General features: G+C 40.5%; 1 protein-coding gene across 6 annotated transcripts in view; it reads left to right on the top strand.

Moving 5' to 3' along the window:
* Positions 1 to 13,082: 13,082 nt before the first annotated feature.
* Positions 13,083 to 25,150, top strand: part of LOC124024930 (zinc finger protein 664-like) — a 74,030-nt gene continuing 61,962 nt past the window's right edge. For 3 of the 6 annotated variants that reach the window (XR_006837107.1, XR_006837106.1, XM_046338661.1), the window contains exons 1-2: positions 13,091 to 13,291; positions 14,273 to 14,356. Coding sequence is in view for 3 of the 6 variants with exons in the window: in XM_046338661.1 (XP_046194617.1) it covers positions 13,189 to 13,291; positions 14,273 to 14,356 (187 nt within the window). In the remaining 3 variants the exon portion in view is untranslated. Of the gene's footprint in view, positions 13,292 to 14,272; positions 14,357 to 22,502; positions 22,651 to 25,150 lie in introns of those variants that run through there. The other 3 variants (XM_046338662.1, XM_046338660.1, XR_006837108.1) reach the window with 2 other exon arrangements.

Below are 25,150 nucleotides of genomic sequence, written 5' to 3'. Positions count from 1 at the left end.
TTAGATCCATCTGTCCTCCAACTGGTGGTTTAGATCCATCTGTCCTCCAACTGGTGGTTTAGTTCCATCTGTCCTCCAACTGGTGGTTTAGATCCATCTGTCCTCCAACTGGTGGTTTAGTTCCATCTGTCCTCCAACTGGTGGTTTAGATCCATCTGTTGGTTTAGTTCCATCTGTCCTCCAACTGTTGGTTTAGTTCCATCTGTCCTCCAACTGTTGGTTTTAGTTCCATCTGTCCTCCAACTGTTGGTTTAGATCTGTCCTCAACTGTAGGTTAGATCCATCTGTCCTCCAACTGAGTGGTTAGTTCCATCTGTCCTTTGGTGGTTTAGATCCATCTGTCCTCAACTGGTGGTTTAAGTCCATCTGTCCTCCAACTGGTGGTTTAGTTCCATCTGTCCTCCAACTGGTGGTTTTAGAATCTACAGATGTGGTTTCATATTCAGATGCTACATAGTCGTAGTAGCATTCATGTTGGTACAACAATATCAATATCTCGTCATGTATCCATGCCTTGTATGTGTGGTATTGTGTGTAGGCAATGAATACAATCTCAATTTAATCCATTTTAAATTCAGGCTGAAACACAACAAAATGTAGAAAAGGTCAAGGGATGTGAATTTTCTGAACACACTGTATATGAAGTCATATGTATATCTCACTGACTGGTTCTTCTGATGTTGTTCTTCACAGGAGACCATGTTGAGACATTCTCTACATCCAGAGAGCAACAGCAGGAAGATCACAGAGCTAGGGTCTCACCACTGCCCACATTGTGAGGAGATTTTCCCAATTCTATCAAAGCTAAAAATACACCTAAAAATGCAAAGAGGAGAGAATCTGTATTCCCTGCACTGACTGTGAGAAGAGCTTCACAACATCAAGGGCTCGACAGTTCATCAGAGAGAGCACACTGGAGAAAGGTCTTACTCCTGCACTGACTGTGGGGAAATGCTTCAATAGATCATCTAAATTAACCATTCATCAGAGAGTGCACACAGGAAGCCTTACTCCTCCGATTGTGGATGAGTTTCTCCCAATATGGCCACTTAAAAATCACACCAACGTATACACACCGGAGAGAAGCCATACTTCTGCGCTGACTGTGGGAATAAGCTTCACAACATCGAGGGCTCTGACAATTCATCAGAGAGTGCACACTGGAGAGAAGCCTTATTTCTGCGCTGACTGTGGGAAGAGTTTCTCCCGTTTGGACACTTTAAAAATCACCAATTAATACATCAGGACAGAAGCCGTACTCCTGCTCTGACTGTAGGAAATGCTTGTTAAATCAGCTAAATTAACCATTCATCCAGAAATTGCACACTGGAAGAAGCCTTACACTGCTCTGACTGTGGAGAGAGTTTCTCGATTGGATGCCTTAAAAAGTCACCAACTAATACATAAAGGACAGAAACCTTACGTCTGCTCTGACTGTGGGAAGAGTTTCTCTCAACTGGAAACTTAAAACCCACCAACGTATACACTCAGGAGAGAAGCCATTCTCCTGTTCTGACTGTGGGAAGGGATTCTCAGTATCGGGCAACCTAAAAACCCGCAACGTATACATAAAAGGAGAAAGCCATTCTCCTGCACTGATTGTGGGAAGAGTTTCTCCATGTCAGGCAACTTAAAAACCCCACCTACGTATCCATAAAGGAGAGAAGCCTTACTCCTGTTCTGACTGTGGGAAATGCTTCAAAACATGTGGGAGTAAATGTTCATTGGAGAACACACACAGGAGAGAAGCCTTACCACTGTGACTGTGGAAAAAGTTTCTCCAGGTTGAATATAAAAACCCACCAACGTATACACACAGGCGAAAAGCCATTCTCCTGCTCTGTCTGTGGGAAGAGTTTCTCTGTATCATGCAACCTAAAAACCCCACCAACGTATACACACAGGAGTGAAATGCCCTTTACCTGCTCTGACTGTGGGAAGAGTTTCTCCATATTAGGGCAACCTAAAAACCCACCATTGTATACATAAAGGAGAGAAGCCTTACTCTGCTCTGCTCGTGGTAAATGCTGAGTAAACGTTCATTGCAGAACACACAGGAGAGAAGCCTTACCACTGTGACTGTGGACAAGAGTTTCTCCAGATTGTTTACCTTAAAAAACACCAACATAAGGAAAGCATCATCAGTTCTCTCAGACCAGTAAAAAAAATTCTCCATCCTTTAATTCTCATCTCATAAAGAAGTTAATTTGATCAAAGGAAAGCATATGACTTCTGCTGTGCAGTGGAAGAGGAGCGTTTTCTACAACGTTAGCCTCTACTTTACTGATGGTGGGTTTGTTATACTGTAGAGATATTGAGATCACCCATGGATTTGCCCTTAGGGTTGAATACCCTCTGAGGTGTCTCTCATTGAAACAATAAAGTCTGAGGGTTGACTGGCTGGTACTGCTTTCATCTAAACTTTTCTGTGGTAATGAGCTGGTAGACAACATATATCAGATAGAGATGGTGTGATGATCAGTTCTCTGTGGTAATGAGCTGTTAGACACAACATGTATCAGATAGAGATGGTGTGATGATCAGTTTTCTGTGGGAATGAGTTAGTAGATACAACATGTATCAGATAGAGATCATCAGTTTTCACCATAAATTTGGCTGGATTATTTGTTGCTACTAAACGACTACATGTTTAATGATACACAGGCTACTAAACGACATGTTTAATGATACACAGGCTATGAAACGACATGTTTAATGATACACAGGCTACTAAACAACATGTTTAATGATACATAGGCTACTAAACGACATGTTTAATGATACACAGGCTACTAAATGACAACATGTTTAATGATACACGCTACTAAATGACATGTTTAATGATACACAGGCTACTAAACGACTACATGTTTAATGATACACAGGCTACTAAATGACAACATGTTTAATGATACACAGGCTACTAAACGACTACATGTTTAATGATACACAGGCTACTAAACGACTACATGTTTAATGATACACAGGCTACTAAATGACAACATGTTTAATGATACACAGGCTACTAAACGACATGTTTAATGATACACAGGCTACTAAACGACATGTTTAATGATACACAGGCTACTAAATGACTACATGTTTAATGATACACAGGCTACTAAATGACAACATGTTTAATGATACATAGGCTACTAAACGACATGTTTAATGATACACAGGCTACTAAACGACTACATGTTTAATGATACACAGGCTACTAAACGACGACATGTTTAATGATACACAGGCTACTAAATGACAACATGTTTAATGATACACAGGCTACTAAACGACATGTTTAATGATACACAGGCTACTAAACGACATGTTTAATGATACACAGGCTACTAAACAACAACATGTTTAATGATACACAGGCTACTAAACGACATGTATAATGATACACAGGCTACTAAACGACATGTTTAATGATACACAGGCTACTAAATGACTACATGTTTAATGATACACAGGCTACTAAATGACAACATGTTTAATGATACATAGGCTACTAAACGACATGTTTAATGATACACAGGCTACTAAACGACTACATGTTTAATGATACATAGGCTACTAAACGACATGTTTAATGATACACAGGCTACTAAATGACAACATGTTTAATGATACACAGGCTACTAAATGACAACATGTTTAATGATACACAGGCTACTAAACGACATGTTTAATGATACACAGGCTACTAAACGACATGTTTAATGATACACAGGCTACTAAACGACATGTTTAATGATACACAGGCTACTAAACGACAACATGTTTAATGATACACAGGCTACTAAACGACAACATGTTTAATGATACACAGGCTACTAAATGACAACATGTTTAATGATACACAGGCTATGAAACGACATGTTTAATGATACACAGGCTACTAAACGACATGTTTAATGATACACAGGCTACTAAACAACATGTTTAATGATACACAGGCTACTAAATGACAACATGTTTAATGATACACAGGCTACTAAACAACATGTTTTAATGATACACAGGCTACTAAATGACAACATGTTTAATGATACACGAGCTACTAAACGACATGTTAATGATACACAGGCTACTAAATGACAACATGTTTAATGATACACAGGCTATGAAAGCGACATGTTTAATGATACACAGGCTATGAAAGCGACTACATGTTTAATGATACACAGGCTACTAAATGACAACATGTTTAATGATACACAGGCTACTAAGCGACATGTTTAATGATACACAGGCTATGAAAACGACTACATGTTTATTAAGTTGTCTTTTTTTAACTACATTTGTTGCTTTAGTCATTGATGATGAACATGTTTGGATAACTGCATTTGATCTGCCAATACATTTTGTACGTGTATTTGTGTTGGTCAACTTTCTCTTCTGTATTATTCTTGTGTACAGCTGGCTGGAGTGTTTACGGACATATGGGGGTAGTAGCTGTTAAAGAGCCTTTTTGCTCCGGTACCTCTTGCCATGCGGTAGCAGAGAACAGCTCATGACCTGGGGGATTGGAGTCGTTGACAATCTTTGGGGCTTTCCTCTGACACCACCTAGTATATAGGTACTGCTTGGTCCTAGTGATTTACTGGGCCGTACGCACTACCCTCTGTAGCGCCTTACGGTCAGATGCAGAACAGTTGCCATACCAGGCAGAGATGCAACTGGTCAAGATGCTCTTGATGGTGCAGCTGTAGACCTTTTTCAGGATCTGGGGACCCATACCAAATATTTTTAGTCTCCTGAGAATATTGAAATATACTAATTCCTTATCAATGTCTGAATTTCTGAACTAAATGTTGATGTTTTGCGGAGTGTGTACCACTGTATGGGGAGTGGGGAATAGAAGCAAAGTTTATCTATAGTATTGATGTTTTGCTGAGTGTGTACCGCCTTGTTGTCATGGAAATTCTAACAAGAAAGGAGAGAGACTAGATTCTTCAAACAACCTGAATTTTAATTCAGATTTGCCAAACTGAGACTGGTCAAACATCACCTCGATGGTGTATGAGAGCCCAGTGATACAAAGATAGGTTATTTTATAGCACAACATTCTACCCAATAATCATAGGTGCAGAGTGAAGAGGCGTTCTCCTTTTCTCTAGGCCCTAGCCAATAGGACACATGCCAGGGCCCCTCAGCTCATCATGCTGAGTCATGTTGACTATGTTACTTTGTTCGTCTCAGCAATAGGATGCATTATTATGGGGGTCACGTCATATTGAATACAAAAAAAAAATTAGAAACATTTAAAAATAAAGTTGAGAATGCAAACATATTTTCGAGGACGGGTGAAATAATGGATGCTTTTAAATCAAAAACCACTCAATTCAAATATTTTTTAAAAACAATTTGTCTTGTTTTTTAAAATGATTTGCTTACAAGTTTTTGGGGGTTTTGCTTTTGATGTCTTATTTTTGTTTACAATTCTATACATTTTGCTTTCAATTGATTGGTTTTTGATTTAAACATCTATTATTTCACCCGTCCTCAAAAAATGTTTATATTCTCAACTTTATTTTTATGTTCACAAATTATTTTGAATTCAATACATATGGCGTGAAATTGACCCCATAAATTATCATGGTTGCAAGCTATATTAGCGCTACATCTAGAAGTTAAGGAGAAAGAGGCCAGAGAATTTTAGGAGAAAGAGGAACAGAGAATATTTAGGAGAAAGAGGAACATATTTAGGAGAAAGATGTAAGAGAATATTTAGAAAAGAGGTACAGAGAATATTTAGGAGAAAGAGGAACAGAGAATATTTAGGAGAAAGAGGAACAGAGAATATTTAGGAGAAAGAGGAACAGAGAGAAAGAGGAACAGAGAATATTTAGGAGAAAGAGGAACAGAGAATATTTAGGAGAAAGAGGAACAGAGAATATTTAGGAGAAAGAGGTACAGAGAATATTTAGGAGAAAGAGGAACAGAGAATATTTAGGAGAAAGAGGAACAGAGAATATTTAGGAGAAAGAGGAACAGAGAATATTTAGGAGAAAGAGGAACAGAGAATATTTAGGAGAAAGAGGAACAGAGAATATTTAGGAGAAAGAGGTACCAGAGAATATTTAGGAGAAAGAGGTACAGAGAATACTTAGAGAAAGAGGTACAGAGACAAGAATATTTTAGGAGAAAAGAAGAACAGAGAATATTTAGGAGAAAGAGGTACAGAGAATATTTAGGAGAAAGAGGTACAGAGAATATTTAGGAGAAAGAGGTACAGAGAATATTTAGGAGAAAGAAGAACAGAGAATATTTAGGGAGAAAGAGGAACAGAGAATATTTAGGAGAAAGAGGAACAGAGAATATTTAGGAGAAAAAGAGGGACAGAGAATATTTAGGAGAAAGAGGCACAGAGAATATTTAGGAGAAAGAGGAACAGAGAATATTTAGGAGAAAGAGGAACAGAGAATATTTAGGAGAAAGAGGAACAGAGAATATTTAGGGAGAAAGAGGAACAGAGAATATTTAGGAGAAAGAGGTACCGAGAATATTTAGGAGAAAGAGGTACAGAGAATATTTAGAGAAAGAGGGAGCAAGAGAATATTTAGGAGAAAGAGGAACAGATAATATTTAAGGAGAAAGAGGAACAGCCCTAAGAGGAAAGCTCACAGAGAAACTTGTGAAGTCTGCAGTGCTTGTTCTCTATGGTCATAGGTCTGTCTTCCCACACACAAGTTCATTAATGCAGTAGTTTAAGCATTTAATCACAAACAAACCGTAATTCCTAATAATCTTAATCTGTCACCACACTCTGTAAAGCTGGGATATATCAGTTACGTAGTAAGAGCGTTCGTGTAAAACCTGATGCAATGCAAGAAGTCTAAAAGTGTAAAGTGTTTGCAGACAGAAGGAATATGTTATTGAAGAGTCTGAATGTAAAATGTTTCAACTGTGGTTGGGGTCATATTCTTGAATTCACAGAGTGCCCTGTTAGGGTGAAAGAGGTTGAGGGTCAAGGATCAGGGCTGTACAGCAAATTGCCAATGTGGAGACAGTGAAGAGAGTTGAAGGGGAAAAAAGGCCACAGTTTTGAAGAAAATCGCAACCAGTTGCAAATATTGTAGGTCATTTAAGTGATCTGGATACACTTATTGCGAAGAAGATGGATTTTGTAGCATTTATAGCCACAGTTATTAATTGTACTGCACAAGAAATCCAGTAAGATGGACATCCTTATATCTGCATTTGAGGAGTTGTTGGGCCTCCAAGACCTCACTGCAACAGAAAAAGCAGGCTGATTCAGTCTAATTTAATAAATGTTGATAGTTTGTATGGATTCGTCTTTATATTTATTTATTTATTACCCACTCAGTGTAGGTGGCAGAATGCCATTATACCAAAAAATAAGATGTCGCCAAAGGGTTTTATAACCAAGATAAACTACCGCCTTCCAACGGGACCAAATTAGTCAGTGTGCAGAATAAGTAAGGAGCTGGGCAGAGCCAAGCACGAGCTAGCAAGATCCTAGTGGCGCATTCTGTATCTATCTGCATATTTCGTTCGGTAACGTCAATTCGCCTTTGCACACCTTATAAACGACGCGATTTGCACGCCTTATAAACGACGCGATTGTTAACTTTTGCAAGGGTGAAGTCTACTAACCTTATTCTACTCTTTTCATAGCATTTTAGTTTTGGGAACAAAAACTGTATTGAGATCAGATGTTTCTTCGATGAGAAAATGCTAAATGTCGGGTAAAATCCATCTCTTTCCATCTTCTCCTACTGCCAGCCAGAGTGTAAACGCCAAGCGGATGCTTCACATTTTATACATCCGGTGAAATATCTGTCTCATTGTTCCATCTGTGATGTCGCTGTTGAACTGTGGTCGTGGAGGAACAGGAAGTAAAAACAACAACAGAGAAAGCCGCAGAACTGTGCTGTCGAAACGATAGCTGTTGTATTACTACAGGTATGTAATACCACATTTTAAACCTCATTTCGAAAGAATATGTCATAACATATCAGGTAACAAATCCGTAGACTATCGTGTTCGGTGTAACGTTTGGTAAATGTTTTATGTGCTGTTTTTCCCCCCCGTTAAACCGAATGAGGTGAAGAACGCGATAAAAGTTATTTTACAAGTCACATAGCTAGAGACCTTGGTTTGTCTAAGTGAATGTACATTTCAGCAAGGTCATTTCATAAAGAATCCATTTATTTGATATTTCTAAATTAGTGACGCGAGCTGCTAAAATGGCGGCGCCAACAACTGCGTCACCAGACTTCAGTACAGGCAGTGCGGATGCATCAGAGACAGAGAGTAGATGATCGCTCGGAAATCCCGCTCACTGCTCCGGCTTTCCAAATGCTCGGCTAAAAACGGCATTTAGTTTACAGGAAAGACAATTGCCGCTCCCTTTCATTAAAATCACAATGTGGCCAACACCCATCTATTTTTGTGACTACACGGACCTACCATTTTGGTTTTGAAGTATTGAAAACAAGCCATTTGATTTGAATTAAAAGTTTTTAATAAGCATGAAAAGGTGAACTTAAGAAGCGCTCATTTCAAATAGGCTACCTGTCATATTAAACAGCATATAACACTATAAATAGGTCAGGTGCCGGACAGGGAGCCCAAGAAGGAAATTAATCATTTAGGTGATATTATTTCAATTATTTATTTCAAGGCAATAGCCAACAAGGAAATACATTGTGAAGCGAGCGCGACTAGGGTTGCCAACTTTCTCACTACCAAGTAAGGTACAAAAGGTGGCGTGCACGGTGACACGGTGGTGTGGGTATGGTGTTATGGGAATGAATATGTGACACGGCGGTGTGGGTATGGTGTTATGGGAATGAATGTGACACTATGGTGTTATGGGAATGAATGTGACACTATGGTGTTATGGGAATTAATATGTGACACGGCGGTGTGGGTATGGTGTTATGGGAATGAATGTGACACTATGGTGTTATGGGAATGAATGTGGTGTTATGGGAATGAATATACAGTGGATTCAATTGGAAAGGCAAAAGGTATTATGAGTTATGTGATCTGGGCAAGTAGCTTTCAGAATGCGATTGGACATGATCTGCTGCATAGGCTGTGATGTCTAATATCCTGCTCATGCTTTTCCAGACAGTTCATCAGAGCTTGATGTTTGCCATTTGCAGTTTCATCACTGTCTACATTAAAAGTCAAGAAACTTGCACTGCACCATCAGACACAGAGAAATATCTCACGCACACTGGAAACATTTGTCTATTTCCCTTGTTTGAGGCATCACTGGCAACTGAGAAATACACGCTCACCTTCCGTAGGAGGCAGATCATCATTTTCCGCAGTAGACGTCACGAAGAATGCGCCGATATTGCTAGCGCCTTTAGCTAGCGTGACCTTCTAGTGTGTTTCTGTGGATGCATGCGGAGTTAGGTCACTCTCCCTCCATTGGCCAATTGAGAATTCCTGACGGCATAAAGTACAGAAAGCTTTCGTCGAGTCACCACTGACGGGCTTAACCCACGTCTTTGTTACTTCACGTTGTTTGCTGTAGCTGCACAGCCTTCTCTTTTTTTGCAGGTTTATCCATATTTCCTTGATATGCAAAACCGAGCGAACAACAACAGAAATGACTTTGCAGGATTTGGCGCGTTTACGCTATACTGTGATTGGATGAATATACGGGACAAGGGAGGTCTCTCGTATGGGACAAACCAATTTAGCCAATAGACACATCCCGGCTAATACGGTACAGTTGACAACCTAAATTGCGACACAGACTGATAGGGAGTCAGGGACTTTAAGCGCTCCAGCATTTTTAACAGCATTTAGTTGTATTAAATCGGCCTATAATACCGGTAATATAGAATATACAGTGCATTCAGACCCCTTGACTTTTCCCATTTTATTACATTAAAGTTAGTGTTATTCTGAAATGGATTAAATCGTTTTCCTTCAACAATCTACACACAATACCCCATAATGACAAAGCAAAAACTGTTTTTTGTGACATTTTTTGTCAATTTATCAAAAAAAAAAATATATATATATATAGCATTTTTCCACATTCAGACCCTTTACTCAGTACTTTGTTGAAGCCCCTTTGGCAGCGATTACAGCCTTGAGGCTTCTGGGTATGACATGAAAGCAGCACCTGTATTTGGGAGTTTCTCCCATTGTCTGCAGACCTCAAGCTCTCAGTTGGATGGTTAACGTCGCTGCCAGTATTAGGGCTATTCTGTGGTCTCCCAAGATGTTCTCGACTTGTCCAGGGTTCTGGCTGGGCCACCAAGGACACCAGACTTGTCCTAAGCTCACTCTTGTGTGGTCTGTGTGTTTAGGGTCATGGTCCTGTTGGAAGGTAATCTTTCGGCCCAGTCTGAGGACATATTCTGGGCCCGTTTCACTTCCGAGAGGATCTCTTCACTTGCTCCTGTTCATCGTTCCCTCGTTCCTCAATTAGTCTGCAATCCCTGCCTCTGGAAAGACATCCCTTATTGCATGATGCTTCCACCAGATGGTAAAGACGCTGTATCTGAAAATAAAAGAGCTCAACTTGGTTTAATCAGAACAGTAAATCTTGTCTTCATGGTATGAGAGTCCTTTAGGTGCCTTTTGGCAACTCAAGCAGTCTGTCATGTGGCTTTTACTGAGGAGTGGCTTCCATCTGGCTACTCTACCATAAAGGCCTGATTGTTGGAGTGATACAGAGTTGATTGTCCTTCTGAAAAGTTCTCCCCATCTCCACAGAGGAACTCTGGAGCTCTGTCAGAGTGACCATCGGGTTCTTGGTCACCTCCCTGACCGAGGCCCTTTCGCCACAGGACATAAGCTTGGCCGGGCGGCCAGCTCTAGGAAAGGTCTTGGTGGTTCCAACTCTTCCATTTAAAAAATGATGAAGGGCCGCTATATTTGGGGGACCTTCAATGCTTCTCCAGAAATGTTGCTGGTACCTTTCCCCAGATTTGTGCCTCGACACAATCCTGTCTCGGAGCTCTATGGACAATTCCTTCAACCTCATGGCTTGGTTTTTGCTCCGGACATGAACTGTGGGACCAGGTGTGTGCCTTTCATATTTTCATTTTATTTTACTCAGGGCAAGTCAGTTAAGAACAAATTTATTTTCAATGACTGCCTAGGAACAGTGGGTTAACTGCCTGTTCAGGGGCAGAACGACAGATTTGTACCTTGTCAGCTCGGGATTTGAACTTGCAACCTTTCGGTTACTAGTCCAACGCTCTAACCACTAGGCTACCCTGCCGCCTGTTCAATCAATTGATTTTTACCACATGTGGACTCTAATCAAGTTGTAGAAACATCTCAAGGATGATCAGTGGAAACAGGATGTACCTGAGCTCAATGTCAAGTCTCATAGCAAAGGGTCAGAATACTTATGTAAATTAGGTATTTCTATATATTTTTTGAATATATTTGCTAAAATGTATAAAAAAAACCTGTTTTTGCTTTGTCATTATGTGTTATTGTGTGTCGATTGATGAGGAGAAAAATGATTTAATCCATTTTAGAACAAGGCTGTAACATAACAACATTTTGAAAAAGGAAAGGGGTCTGAATACTTTCTGAATGCTCTGTAGGCTGTGACTTGCTTAGGCTCAGTGACTTTGAATTTATATTTAGAAACAGCAGTTTGGCCAGAGTTTGTTTGCTTCTGGATCATGTGATGGTGCCTGGAGAGTAGGTCAGCAGTGGAGAATATCCTCTCTGTGCTTGCAGAGCCTCTGGGGATGGAAAACACCTGTTTTGTCACTCTTTCCAGGCTGGGCAGGGATGTAGAGCCTCTGGGGATGGAAAACACCTGTTTAGCCACTCTTTCCAGGCTGGGCAGGGATGCAGAGCCTCTTGGGATGGAAAACACCTGTTTTGTCACTCTTTCCAGGCTGGGCAGGGATGCAGAGCCTCTGGGGATGGCAAACACCTGTTTAGCCACTCTTTCCAGGCTGGGCAGGGATGCAGAGTTGTTGTTGTTCTTCCTATAGAAAGGCCTTAAAGTTTTTAGGCAAAATAACTCAAACCTAAATATAAAGCTCCTTGAAAGTGTGACTATGCCAGAGGCCTATTGGGCCTAATTCAATGATGGCTTATTGAATAGATAATATAACCAAAATGAAGGAAACTTTTAAGATATCTGATTTTTAGTTTATAAATACTTTGCTACAATGACACACTTCAATAGCTACCCACCTCGTTCCTTTCTTTTAGCATGTGCATTAATTAAACTACACCATCATGCTTTCAGGATAGATCTTTTCAGATTCCACAATGGTTCTTTAGTTGTGGACATTTACATCACAAGAAATGGCTCTTGGTCCTCATCTTTGTAAGTCACCTCAATTTTGCACCTGTGTATTTTTTTAAATCAGTTTCTTTATGAAAATATTTAGCGAACTCCCATGACTGTAGCTAAAGCAAGGGGTTATAGCAGCACACAAGTAGACTACCAATACAAGCTGGGCCCTGAGCTCATGAAGTGAGCGCTGCTGGAGAGAGATTGGAGCGGGCGAGAAGGCTGACACTCCAGCCGGTGGGCATCTTGCTCCGTGCCCCAGTCACAATGAGCTTGCTCTTACTCTGATCAGAGAGAGACTATTTCACGGCCGCACTACTGTTTTGAAGCTGAATGTAATGATTATCAGTTTTCTACATGTGTACTAATGTTCAGACACTTAAGTTGTTTCAGTTCCTATCTATAATTGTTAATATGGTGAATGGGAAGGTGTGTGACTGAAATAATAGTTAAGACCAGGTTATTGTAAACAGCACATAGTGCTGCTTAAAACATACTAACTTTGTACGAAATGGGCTTTTTCATTTATTTGAAATCAGGATATCTACTATAGGTTAAAGTGGACTTACGTTGTGTCATTTTTTAAAGTGTGTACTTTGTGTCTAATGTGAATGAATGAATGTTTGGTTCTCAATGCTTAGGTACCTGATCTATTGAAGTGAGAATTGAAATAAGAATAAATAATCCTGTATTTTTAGAGAATAAAGAAAGTGCCAGAACTGTCACATAAATTAACTTCTTGTGTCTGTTTCTCATTGTTACTACAGGACGACTAGAATTAAGTCTGAGGCCGGTAACATCCACAGTGAGGACAAAACCCAGCCTGCCTCTCTCCTTCCACACCGAGTCCAAAAACCTACAGTCACTGTCCTGATTGTGACAGTGGAGCCCAGTTTTCTCTGCAGGATCCAGAGATGGCATCAGTGAAGCTGGAAGACTGCAGTCAAACACTGGAGCTGAATGTCAAAATTAAAGATGAAGAAGAGGAGGAGAAGATTGGGACAACTGTTACTCATGGTAAGAGCAGGTTCTGGTTCCCAAGTCTGTTGTTTGTTCCAACTTCCCACTGTGAATGAAACGTTGCAGTAGAACTGTTTCATGATAAACTGTTCAATGAGAAGGTAGATGTTATTTCATGCTACTGACACTTTTTGGTTTAACACTAGTAAAGGGAGTGTTTTATTCATTGAGCTGTCTGGAGTGATCAGAGAGGAGACTAAAGAAGTGAAGTAGACAAACTGCCAGTGTTTTAAAGTTCTAGGATGAAATAAGTCTGTAGTTACGAACCCTTGTGATGCTGATTGGAGGATGATATGAAATAAGTCTGTAGTTACGAACCCTTGTGATGCTGATTGGAGGATGATATGAAATAAGTCTGTAGTTACGAACCCTTGTGATGCTGATTGAGGTTGATATGAAATAAGTCTGTAGTTACGAACCCTTGTGATGCTGATTGGAGGATGACACGCCCCTTTTTAGCTTTCATCTCTTATCCACTTTTAGAATAGTTTTATTCCCCAGTATTGTACAGCCTACTGATATGAATACATACAGTACCAGCCTACTGATGTGAATACATACAGTACCAGCCTACTGATATGAATACGTACAGTACCAGCCTACTGATATGAATACATACAGTACCAGCCTACTGATATGAATACATACAGTACCAGCCTACTGATATGAATACACACACTACCAGCCTGCTGATATGAATACATACAGTACCAGCCTACTGATATGAATACATATGTTACCAGATATAGACAGAAGAGGACTGGCCACCCTTCTGGTTCCTCTCTGTTTCTTTCTAGGTTCCTGACTTCTAGGGAGTTTTTCCTGGCTGCTGTGCTTCTACATCTGCATTGCTTTGCTCTTTGGGTTTTTGTAAAGCACTTTCTGACAACTGCAGACGTAAAAAGGGCTTCATCATATACAATTGATTGACATGTATATCACACCAACTGACTGGTTCTTCTGATGTTCTTCACACAGGACACCATGTTGAGACATTCTCTACATCCAGAGAGCAACAGCCGGAAGATCACAGAGCTAAGAGGTCTCACCACTGCCCACATTGTGAGGAGATTTTCCCAATTCTATCAAAGCTAAAAATACACCTAAAAATACACACTGGCGAGAATCCGTATTCCTGCTCTGACTGTGGGAAGACTTTCTCCGATTGGATACCTTAAAAACGCATGAACGTATACATACAGGAAATGATCCGTATTTCTGTACTGACTGTGGGAAAAGCTTCACAACATCAGGAACTCTGACAATTCATCAGAGAGTGCACACTGGAGAGAAGCCTTACTCCTGCTCTGACTGTGGGAAGAGGTTCTCTCAACAGATCCATTTACAAAAACACCAACATATTCATACTGGAGAGAAGCCTTACTGCTGCTCTGACTGTGGGAAGAGTTTCTCTCAACAGAACCACTTAAAATGTCACCAGCGAATACATACAGGCGAGAAGCCTTACTCCTGCCCTGACTGTGGGAAGAGTTTCATCCGATTGGATATTTTAAAATGCCACCAGCGAATACATACAGGAGAGAAGCCTTATTGCTGCTCTGAGTGTGGGAAGAGTTTCTCCCAACTGGGTAACTTAAAAACACACCAACTTATACATAACGGAGAGAAGCCTTACTCCTGCTCTGATTGTGGTAAGTGCTTCACAACATCAACTGATGTAAAAGTTCATAAAAGAGCACACACAGGAGAGAAGCCTTACTACTGCTCTGACTGTGGGAAGAGTTTCTCCAGATTGTATACCTTAACAACACACCAACGTATACATAAAGGAGAGAAGCATTATCAGTTCTCCCAGACCAGCTAAAATTAAAGTCATTACATCACTTAATTCTCCAGAAATCATAGTATACTCTATTGTATTCCTGTTGTTTCTCACTGTGAGAAAAGGGAGCGTTATATAATTTTAGCCTCTCTTTACTCTACTGATCAGTGAGCATCTTGTCAGTTTTGGTGTGTTTTGTTAGCTTCTACTGTAAAGATATTGAATGACCTTGGATTTGCCCTTAGGGTGGAATACCCTCTGAGGCTGGTTGACTGGGTGGTGCTGCTTCCCTCTGCAGTTTTCTGTGGGAATGAGCTGGCAGACACTACATGTATCAGATAGAGATGGTGTGATGATCAGTTCTCTGTGGTAATGAACTGGCAGACACTACATGTATCAGATAGAGATGGTGTAATGAGCTGGTAGACACAACATGTATCAGATAGAGACGGTGTGATGATCAGTTCTCTGTGGTAATGAGCTGGTAGACACAACATGTATCAGATAGAGATGGTGTGATGATCAGGTCTCTGTGGTAATGAGCTGGTAGACACAACATGTATCAGATAGAGACGGTGTGATGATCAGTTCTCTGTGGTAATGAGCTGGTAGACAACATGTATCAGATAGAGATGGTGTGATGATCAGGTCTCTGTGGTAATGAGCTGGTAGACACTACATGTATCAGATAGAGATGGTGTGATGATCAGGTCTCTGTGGTAATGAGCTGGCAGACACAACATGTATCAGATAGAGATGGTGTGATGATCAGGTCTCTGTGGTAATGAGCTGGTAGACAGCATGTATCAGATAGAGATGGTGTGATGATCAGGTCTCTGTGGTAATGAGCTGGTAGACAACATGTATCAGATAGAGATGGTGTGATGATCAGGTCTCTGTGGTAATGAGCTGGTAGACACAACATGTATCAGATAGAGATGGTGTGATGATCAGTTCTCTGTGGTAATGAGCTGGTAGACAGCATGTATCAGATAGAGATGGTGTGATGATCAGGTCTCTGTGGTAATGAGCTGGTAGACAGCATGTATCAGATAGAGATGGTGTGATGATCAGGTCTCTGTGGTAATGAGCTGGTAGACAGCATGTATCAGATAGAGATGGTGTGATGATCAGGTCTCTGTGGTAATGAGCTGGTAGACAGCATGTATCAGATAGAGATGGTGTGATGATCAGGTCTCTGTGGTAATGAGCTGGTAGACAACATGTATCAGATAGAGATGGTGTGATGATCAGGTCTCTGTGGTAATGAGCTGGTAGACACTACATGTATCAGATAGAGATGGTGTGATGATCAGGTCTCTGTGGTAATGAGCTGGCAGACACAACATGTATCAGATAGAGATGGTGTGATGATCAGGTCTCTGTGGTAATGAGCTGGTAGACACAGCATGTATCAGATAGAGATGGTGTGATGATCAGGTCTCTGTGGTAATGAGCTGGTAGACACACATGTATCAGATAGAGATGGTGTGATGATCAGGTCTCTGTGGTAATGAGCTGGTAGACACAACATGTATCAGATAGAGATGGTAGCGGACAGATCAGTTCTCTGTGGTACGAGCTGGTAGACAGCATGTATCAGATAGGAGATGGTGTGATGATCAGGTCTCTGTGGTAATGAGCTGTAGACAGCATGTATCAGATAGAGATGGTGTGATGATCAGGTCTCTGTGGTAATGAGCTGGTAGACAGCATGTATCAGATAGAGATGGTGTGATGATCAGGTCTCTGTGGTAATGAGCTGGTAGACAGCATGTATCAGATAGAGATGGTGTGATGATCAGGTCTCTGTGGGAATGAGCTGGCAGACACTACATGTATCAGATAGAGATGGTGTGATGATCAGTTCTCTGTGGTAATGAACTGGCAGACACTACATGTATCAGATAGAGATGGTGTAATGAGCTGGTAGACACAACATGTATCAGATAGAGACGGTGTGATGATCAGTTCTCTGTGGTAATGAGCTGGTAGACACAACATGTATCAGATAGAGATGGTGTGATGATCAGGTCTCTGTGGTAATGAGCTGGTAGACACAACATGTATCAGATAGAGACGGTGTGATGATCAGTTCTCTGTGGTAATGAGCTGGTAGACAACATGTATCAGATAGAGATGGTGTGATGATCAGGTCTCTGTGGTAATGAGCTGGTAGACACTACATGTATCAGATAGAGATGGTGTGATGATCAGGTCTCTGTGGTAATGAGCTGGTAGACAGCATGTATCAGATAGAGACGGTGTGATGATCAGTTCAATGAGCTGGTATGTATCAGATAGAGATGGTGTGATGATCAGGTCTCTGTAATGAGCTGGTAGACACTACATGTATCAGGATAGAGATGGTGTGATGATCAGGTCTCTGTGGTAATGAGCTGGCAGACACACAACATGTATCAGATAGAGATGGTGTGATGATCAGGTCTCAGGGTAAATGAGCTGGTAGACAGCATGTATCAGATAGAGATGGTGTGATGATCAGTTCTCTGTGGTAATGAGCTGGTAGACAACATGTATCAGATAGAGATGGTGTGATGATCAGGTCTCTGTGGTAATGAGCTGGTAGACACTACATGTATCAGATAGAGATGGTGTGATGATCAGGTCTCTGTGGTAATGAGCTGGCAGACACAACATGTATCAGATAGAGATGGTGTGATGATCAGGTCTCTGTGGTAATGAGCTGGTAGACAGCATGTATCAGATAGAGATGGTGTGATGATCAGGTCTCTGTGGTAATGAGCTGGTAGACACAACATGTATCAGATAGAGATGGTGTGATGATCAGTTCTCTGTGGTAATGAGCTGGTAGACAGCATGTATCAGATAGAGATGGTGTGATGATCAGGTCTCTGTGGTAATGAGCTGGTAGACAGCATGTATCAGATAGAGATGGTGTGATGATCAGGTCTCTGTGGTAATGAGCTGGTAGACAGCATGTATCATAGAATGGACGTTGTGATGATCAGGTCTCTGTGGTATGAGCTGGTAGACAGCATGTATCAGATAGAGATGGTGTGATGATCAGGTCTCTGTGGTAATGAGCTGGTAGACACAGCATGTATCGATAGAGATGGTGTGATGATCAGGTCTCTGTGGTAATGAGCTGGTAGACACAGCATGTATCAGATAGAATGGTGTGATGATCAGGTCTCTGTGGTAATGAGCTGGTAGACACAACATGTATCAGATAGAGATGGTGTGAGTGATCAGAGTCTGTGGTAATGAGCTGGTAGACACAGCATGTATCAGATAGAGATGGTGTGATGATCAGTTCTCTGTGTAATGAGCTGGTAGACACTACATGTATCAGATAGAGATGGTGTGATGATCAGGTCTCTGTGGTAATGAGCTGGTAGACACAACATGTATCAGATAGAGCTGGTGTGATGATCAGTTTTCACCACTAGTTTGGGGGGGATTATTTGATTTACTAAACAACTAATTGTTTAGTAAATACAGGTTATGAAACAACTACATTTGTTTATTCAGTTGTACTTTAAAACTAGATTAGCTATTTTTGTCATTGATGATGAATATGTTTAGATAGCTGCAACTTAACTGATCTGCCGATTTACTAAATAAATAATAATAAACAATTTAAAAAAACATTCAATTGTACATGAATGTGTACTGGTTCTTATGGTTGTATTCAGTTCTTCATATTAGATCTGACAGTATTGTATTCAGTTCTTCATATTAGATCTGACAGTATGAATGGTTCTTATGGGCTGAGTGCCTGGAGTGTTTTTGTATGACTACAGTCAGGAGTTCTCTCTGACCCGGTGATGTCACCAGGACAGAACCACATGTCTCTATTACACTCCAGCCCAGAATGTGGCAGTGATGTACAGTTAATGTTGGTTTGCACACTACCAATAAACACCATAGAAGAAGAATGTATACTTAGTGACCACACCCATTCACCATGCTGCAAAACATTGGGTGTGCATTCAGTGACCACACACAATGAAACATTTTGTAAGTACATTTATTTTGAAAACATCAGGTTTTTTGTTAATTGTTTCTAGTGCTGGGGAATCAAAGTTTCCTGAATCATTGAGGTCTTCCAGCCAATTGTGTTGAAAATAGGGTGAGGCACAGGGGCTACTAACATCTTACTACACAACATACACTTAGTATTACTTTCTTAGCTACAGTATACACATCTCCCTGGCATATTACATAATTTATGCAGCAGCATTCAAGACATTTTTGGACTCACCTTGTTGTGCTGTGTTCACTTGAACAGGAAGGTTATGCGGCGGTCCTTCTTGTGTGCTCTAGAAAGAAGCCCGAGTTCCCAACTTGGAATTCAGAGTTGGATGACCGTTCAAAATGTTTTTTTGTTCTGTATTTTCACCAGTTGGAGTTTTATCCGAGTTCCCAGTTGTCTTGAACTCACTGAAGTCTGAGATTTCCCAGTTCTGACTTTCCAGTTGTTTTGAATGCAACAGAAGTCATGCTGGATTGACATTATGGCCAATGTATTCAAACTCTTCTGACTGGCGTTACCTCCTTTTGTGATATCAATTGGTAGTTACGATTTTCTCGCGCGCTCCCCTACGGACTTGGCAAGGTCGAGAGCCACACTGCTCGTTTAACTCAAGAGCAGCCGCACCAATGTGGTGGAGGAAACACTGTTGAACTGATGACCAAGTCAGCTTGCAGTCGCCCGGCCCGCCACTGAAAGGGTCGCTGGAGCACCATGAGACAAAGACATCCCAGCCAGCCAAACCCTCCCTAACTTTGGACGATGCTGGACCAATTGTGCGCCTCATGGGTCATGTGATACAGCCTTGGATCGATCGGGGCTGCAGTGGCGCCACTCATTGTTGAATTTACAGTTTCCAACTGAGCACTGAGCACCAATATACGTTTATCTATAATTTCTCTTCTCTACAGATCCTGGTTCGATCCTGGCTGGGTCACAACCGGCTGTGATCAGGGTCTCATAGGGCAGCGCACGTGATTTGATCGTCATTTTATCTGGACCTGAGATTTCTTGGGTGGCCATTTACGTGAGTCTATGCCAGCACCCAAGGGCCTAAAATTTTTGAGCTCTACCCATAGATTTTTGCGGTGACGTTTTGTCCCCATGAGTGACAGAACATTGAGCCAATCACGGCTCAACTAGAGAACATTATCAACCCCTACGCCTGTATTCTCCACTGGCTACCCCACCACCACAGAAAGCACTGATCTGGGCTGAAACACCTGTATTTTGGAGCTGCCTTACTCAAGAAAGCAAAGAGACCATGTTTGTATGGGCTTTATTAACTCAAATTTATATTTATTTGTACTATTTTTCTACATTGTAGAATAGTGAAGACATCAAAACTATTAAAATAACACACATGGAATCATGTACTAACCTTCACTTTTGACTTTTTTGGTTGTCTTACAAAACTAATGTAAAAGTATTTATTCAACCTTTAAACAAATAAAACATCCATGGACATATTTTGTGGTGACTGTAACTATAATGTTCTTATGTTATGTTCTTTAAACAAAACATTCTTGCTCAGGACAGCAGGTTATATGTCTGTGAGATCTTCATAATTGTTGTAATAATCAGTCAGAACCTTATTGAACAGCGTTTACCACTTGCACCATGTACATTAATGCAACTCAACTAAAGCAGTGAGAACACATTGTTGTTGGATAAATAAACATATCTAACATTGTTTCCCATTTGGACTTTGTTGTGCTTTTATATGGTTGAAAGCGCAGTGATGATAGATTTAGGGCAGTGGTGGCTGTCGTGGAAATTTTCTGTATTTACCAAATCATGAGCAAACCACACACAAGTCAGAGTTAGTTATCACAAGTCCATCTTTAATTATATGAGCTCCATCACAACCCTGTGACTCTCAGATTAATTCAGTGTCTATCAATGAATTCTCTGAGAGTCCCTTACACATTGCAATTGAGATCCTTTATCAGTAAAGACACATAGCCAGAAAGCATTGGCATAATTTATTGTTCAGCTTTGTCTCTAAACTATGTTCTTTTCTCAAACTCAGAACCATAAACCAATCCTCCCATATCAACAGGCATATATCAAATCCATTCTATCTTGACAAGATCACAGAGAGACATTTACTGGCACACAGGATTGTGGAGCCAAGAGATCTACGCTTGACCTCAACCCTCTCCCGGCCCAAGTAACTTAGTCTTGACAGAACAGATACTGCAACCCCGCCACAGTATTATACAAACACATTCTGATGAGAAGTGAATTATAAACATATGATGAATATAAAACATCTTACCTATGTTACCAACTAATTCTGATTATTCTCCAACAACGCTTCATTCAGTGCAGGTGGAACAGAGCCTGTTTTGAGCCCCACCTGTTTAACTAAAAAATAAAAGGTTATTTTGGCATTAATACGTGTCACGTATCAGTTTGCAAACAATGTAAAAAAACATTGAGTTAATAAAGTCAACATACAAATATATATATATACATATAAAAATATATATATATATATACATATAAATATATATATACACACTATCAAACGTTTTATAACACCTACTCATTCAAAGGGTTTTCTTTATTTTTACTATTTTCTACATTGTAGAATAATAGTGAAGACATCAAAACTATGAAATAACACACATGGAATCATGTAGTAACAAAAAAGTGTTAAACAAATCAAAATTGAGATTCTTCAAATAGCCACCATTTGCCTTGATGACAGCTTTGCACACTCTTGGCATTATCTCAACCAGCTTCATGAGGTAGTCACCTGGAATTCATTTCAATTAACAGGTGAGCCTTCTTAAAAGTTAATTTGTGGAATTTCTTTCCTTCTTAATGCGTTTGAGCCAATTAGTTGTGTTGTGACAAGATATTGATCCCTCAATCAATATGCCTATACAGAAGATAGCCCTATTTGGTTAAATACCATATTATGGCAAGAACAGCTCAAATAAGCAAAGAGAAATGACAGTCCATCATTACCTTAAGACATGAAGGTCAGTCAATACTGAAAATGCCAAGAACTTTGAAAGTTTCTTCAAGTGCAGTCGCAAAACCATCAAGCGTTTTGACCGCCACAGGAAAGGAAGACCCAGAGTTACCTCTACTGCAGAGGATAAGTTCATTAGAGTTACCAGTCTCAGAAATTGCAACCCAAATAAATGCTTCACAGAGTTCAAGTAACAGACACATCTCAACATCAACTGTTCATTGCAGACTGTGTGAATCAGGCTTCATGGTCAAATTGCTGCAAAGAAACCAGTACTAAAGGACACCAATAACTAAAGGACACCAATAAGAAGAAGAGACTTGCTTGGGTCAAGAAACATGACCAATGTTCATTAGACCGGTGGAAATTTGTCCTTTGGTCTCGAGTCCAAATTGGATATTTTTGGTTCCAAACGCTGTGTCTTTGTGATACGTGGTGTAGGTGAACAGATGATCTCCACATGTGTATTTCCCACCGTAAAGCATGGAGGAGGAGGCGTGATGGTGTGAGGGTGCTTTGGTGCTGCTTCCCTCTGCAGTTTTCTGTGGGAATGAGCTAGTAGACAACATGTATCAGATAGAGATGGTGTGATGATCAGTTTTCACCACTAGTTTGGGATCATTCTTTACTACTAACTGACTATTTCTTTAATGATAAACAGGCTATGAAACGACGTCATATATTTATTAAATTGTCTTTTCAAAACTAGATGTATTATGTTAGTCATTGATAATTAATGTGTTTGGGAAAACCATATTCAAGCCAACTAAATTGATCTGCCAATGAAAAATAAAGTTTGCATATGAATTTATGCTGGTCAAACTTTTGTATAATAAATTACAATAAACAATGTTTCAAGTGACATATTTAGTTTGTTTCTGAAGCCAAGGAGGACAGGAAGTTGAAATGAGCATCTCACAACATCTCTACACATTGGGACAAGCCAATTTGTTATTCACCAATATTATCTCAATCAAATCAGTGATTGTTTAACAGTCTTATGGCCTGGAGATAGAAGCAGTTTCATTCTCTTGGTACCAGCTTACATGCTCCTGAACCGTCTCCGCCTGATGGTAGCAGAGTGTCTCTGGTGGCTGAGGTTCTTGATGATCTTCTTGGCCTTCCACAGAGACCTTCTACAATACATATGTAATGAGTTGAAAAACTTAACGTCATTAAAACGAACAACACTTTAGTTTTAAAACAAGGTTTTATTTGTCAGATAATCAATCTCACTTTTATATTCTACATGGTTTAGTAGTAGTTGGGGTCCATCAGTCCAATAATGTCGCTGTTGCACTGTGGTAGTGGAGGGGGGACAGGAAGTTCCGGGTTGGCGCCCACCATTCTTTGGAATAAAGAAAAGGCCAGAACTGTGCTGTCCGTTTATCGTTGTTTCTACAGTATGTAATAGCACTAATATCGAAAGAACGTCATAACATGTTAAAAAACAAATCCGTCAATATATTACCACGTTTGGGAAAGGTTTTGTGGTTATGTCAAACCGGAGTGAGTGAAGAACGTGATAACAAATGTTTTACAAGCACACAGCGTGGTGTGCACCACACGTTTTCAATTGTAAGGCTTTCATTGTTCGTATACAGCTCGGTGTGTTTCGCCTGGGGATGTTCAGTACAAAAACGTTGTGGAAAGTTGCAGATATAAATTCTCTGAATAGAACTGACATGATTCCTTAAAATCAGAGCATGTTTGTTCTACATAATACATTTATATCTGATTGTGGCCAACGTCTCCGTCCTCCCTTGTCCCGTATGTGAAGATAGCCACAACGATTAGCCACAATAGTGGAATTTGCGTTCGCTCTCATTGAAAATGAAGTTAAAATGAATGGAATCGTGTCATATTTGGACTAGAAACAGCTAAACATGTTTGGAATGTAACTTAATTTAAAATGAATTACAATAATTAATTAATTTGAAAATAGACCGAACACAACGTTTGAGAATCCCCCTGTTGTTGTGTAATTAAATGACCATATAATTGCATTGGGGTCATTTTATATTTTTGGGTTCTTGTGAAACTGGTTGGTTTGTATTGACTTAGGAAACAGGTGATACCCACAGGATCTGGACAATTACCAAGAGTCTGGATCTGGATATTAATGTCTTAGCTCTCTTATCTGCAGGACTTTTGACTGAATACTCACCTTCCCAGTCTGGAGTCTATTACCCCAGGGGTTCTGGACCAGTACTATTTGAGGAAAGGTCCAGTCACTGGATCTGGACTTTCCTAGGTGGCAAGGTCCAGATGGATATTGTCATTTCTGGATCTGGACGTGGTAACAAACTCCCAACTTGCAACCACAAAATCTTCTGTATTGAGCCTCTGGATCTGGCCGGTTTAAATGTAATATCAACGTCAATTCTATACATTTTGCAATGGGGCAGCATTTTTTTGCAATCTGGACAAAAAGGAGTCCGTATTGACCCATATATTTTGGGTTCTGTGGTCATTATTGACCCAGTCTGGATCTGGACTGTGGTCTGCTTGCCGTGGATCCGTATTGACCCAGTCTGGATCCGGGCCGTGGGATCTCGTGGTCGTGTTGACCCAGTCTGGATCTGGACCGGAGGTCCACCAGTTGAGTATGGAGGTCTTTTGTTTGTGTTGGACATTCATATTTGCATCTACAGTCTTACCTATGGATTGTTCAGTCTACTCAGTGAAACCCACAGAACACAACTATGTAGAGTTTACACAAATCAAATCAAATGTATTTATATAGCCCTTCGTACATCAGCTGATATCTCAAAGTGCTGTACAGATACCCAGCCTAAAACCCCAAACAGCAAGCAATGCAGGTGTAGAAGCACGGTGGCTGGAAAACTCCCTAGAAGGCCAAAACCTAGGGAAGAAACCTGAGAGGAACCAGGCTATGTGGGGTGGCCAGTCCTCTTCTGGCTGTGCCGAGTGGAGATTATAACAGAACATGGCCAAGATGTTCAAATGTTCATAATGACCAGCATGGTCCAATAATAATAAGGCAGAACAGTTGAAACTGGAGCAGCAGCGGCCAGGTGGACTGGGGACAGCAAGGAGTCATCATGT

Source organism: Oncorhynchus gorbuscha, unplaced genomic scaffold (assembly GCF_021184085.1).
Source record: "Oncorhynchus gorbuscha isolate QuinsamMale2020 ecotype Even-year unplaced genomic scaffold, OgorEven_v1.0 Un_scaffold_2088, whole genome shotgun sequence".
Classification (NCBI taxonomy): domain Eukaryota; kingdom Metazoa; phylum Chordata; class Actinopteri; order Salmoniformes; family Salmonidae; genus Oncorhynchus; species Oncorhynchus gorbuscha.
Note: the sequence above shows the minus strand (reverse complement) of the source record. Positions and strands in the feature narration are given on the sequence as shown.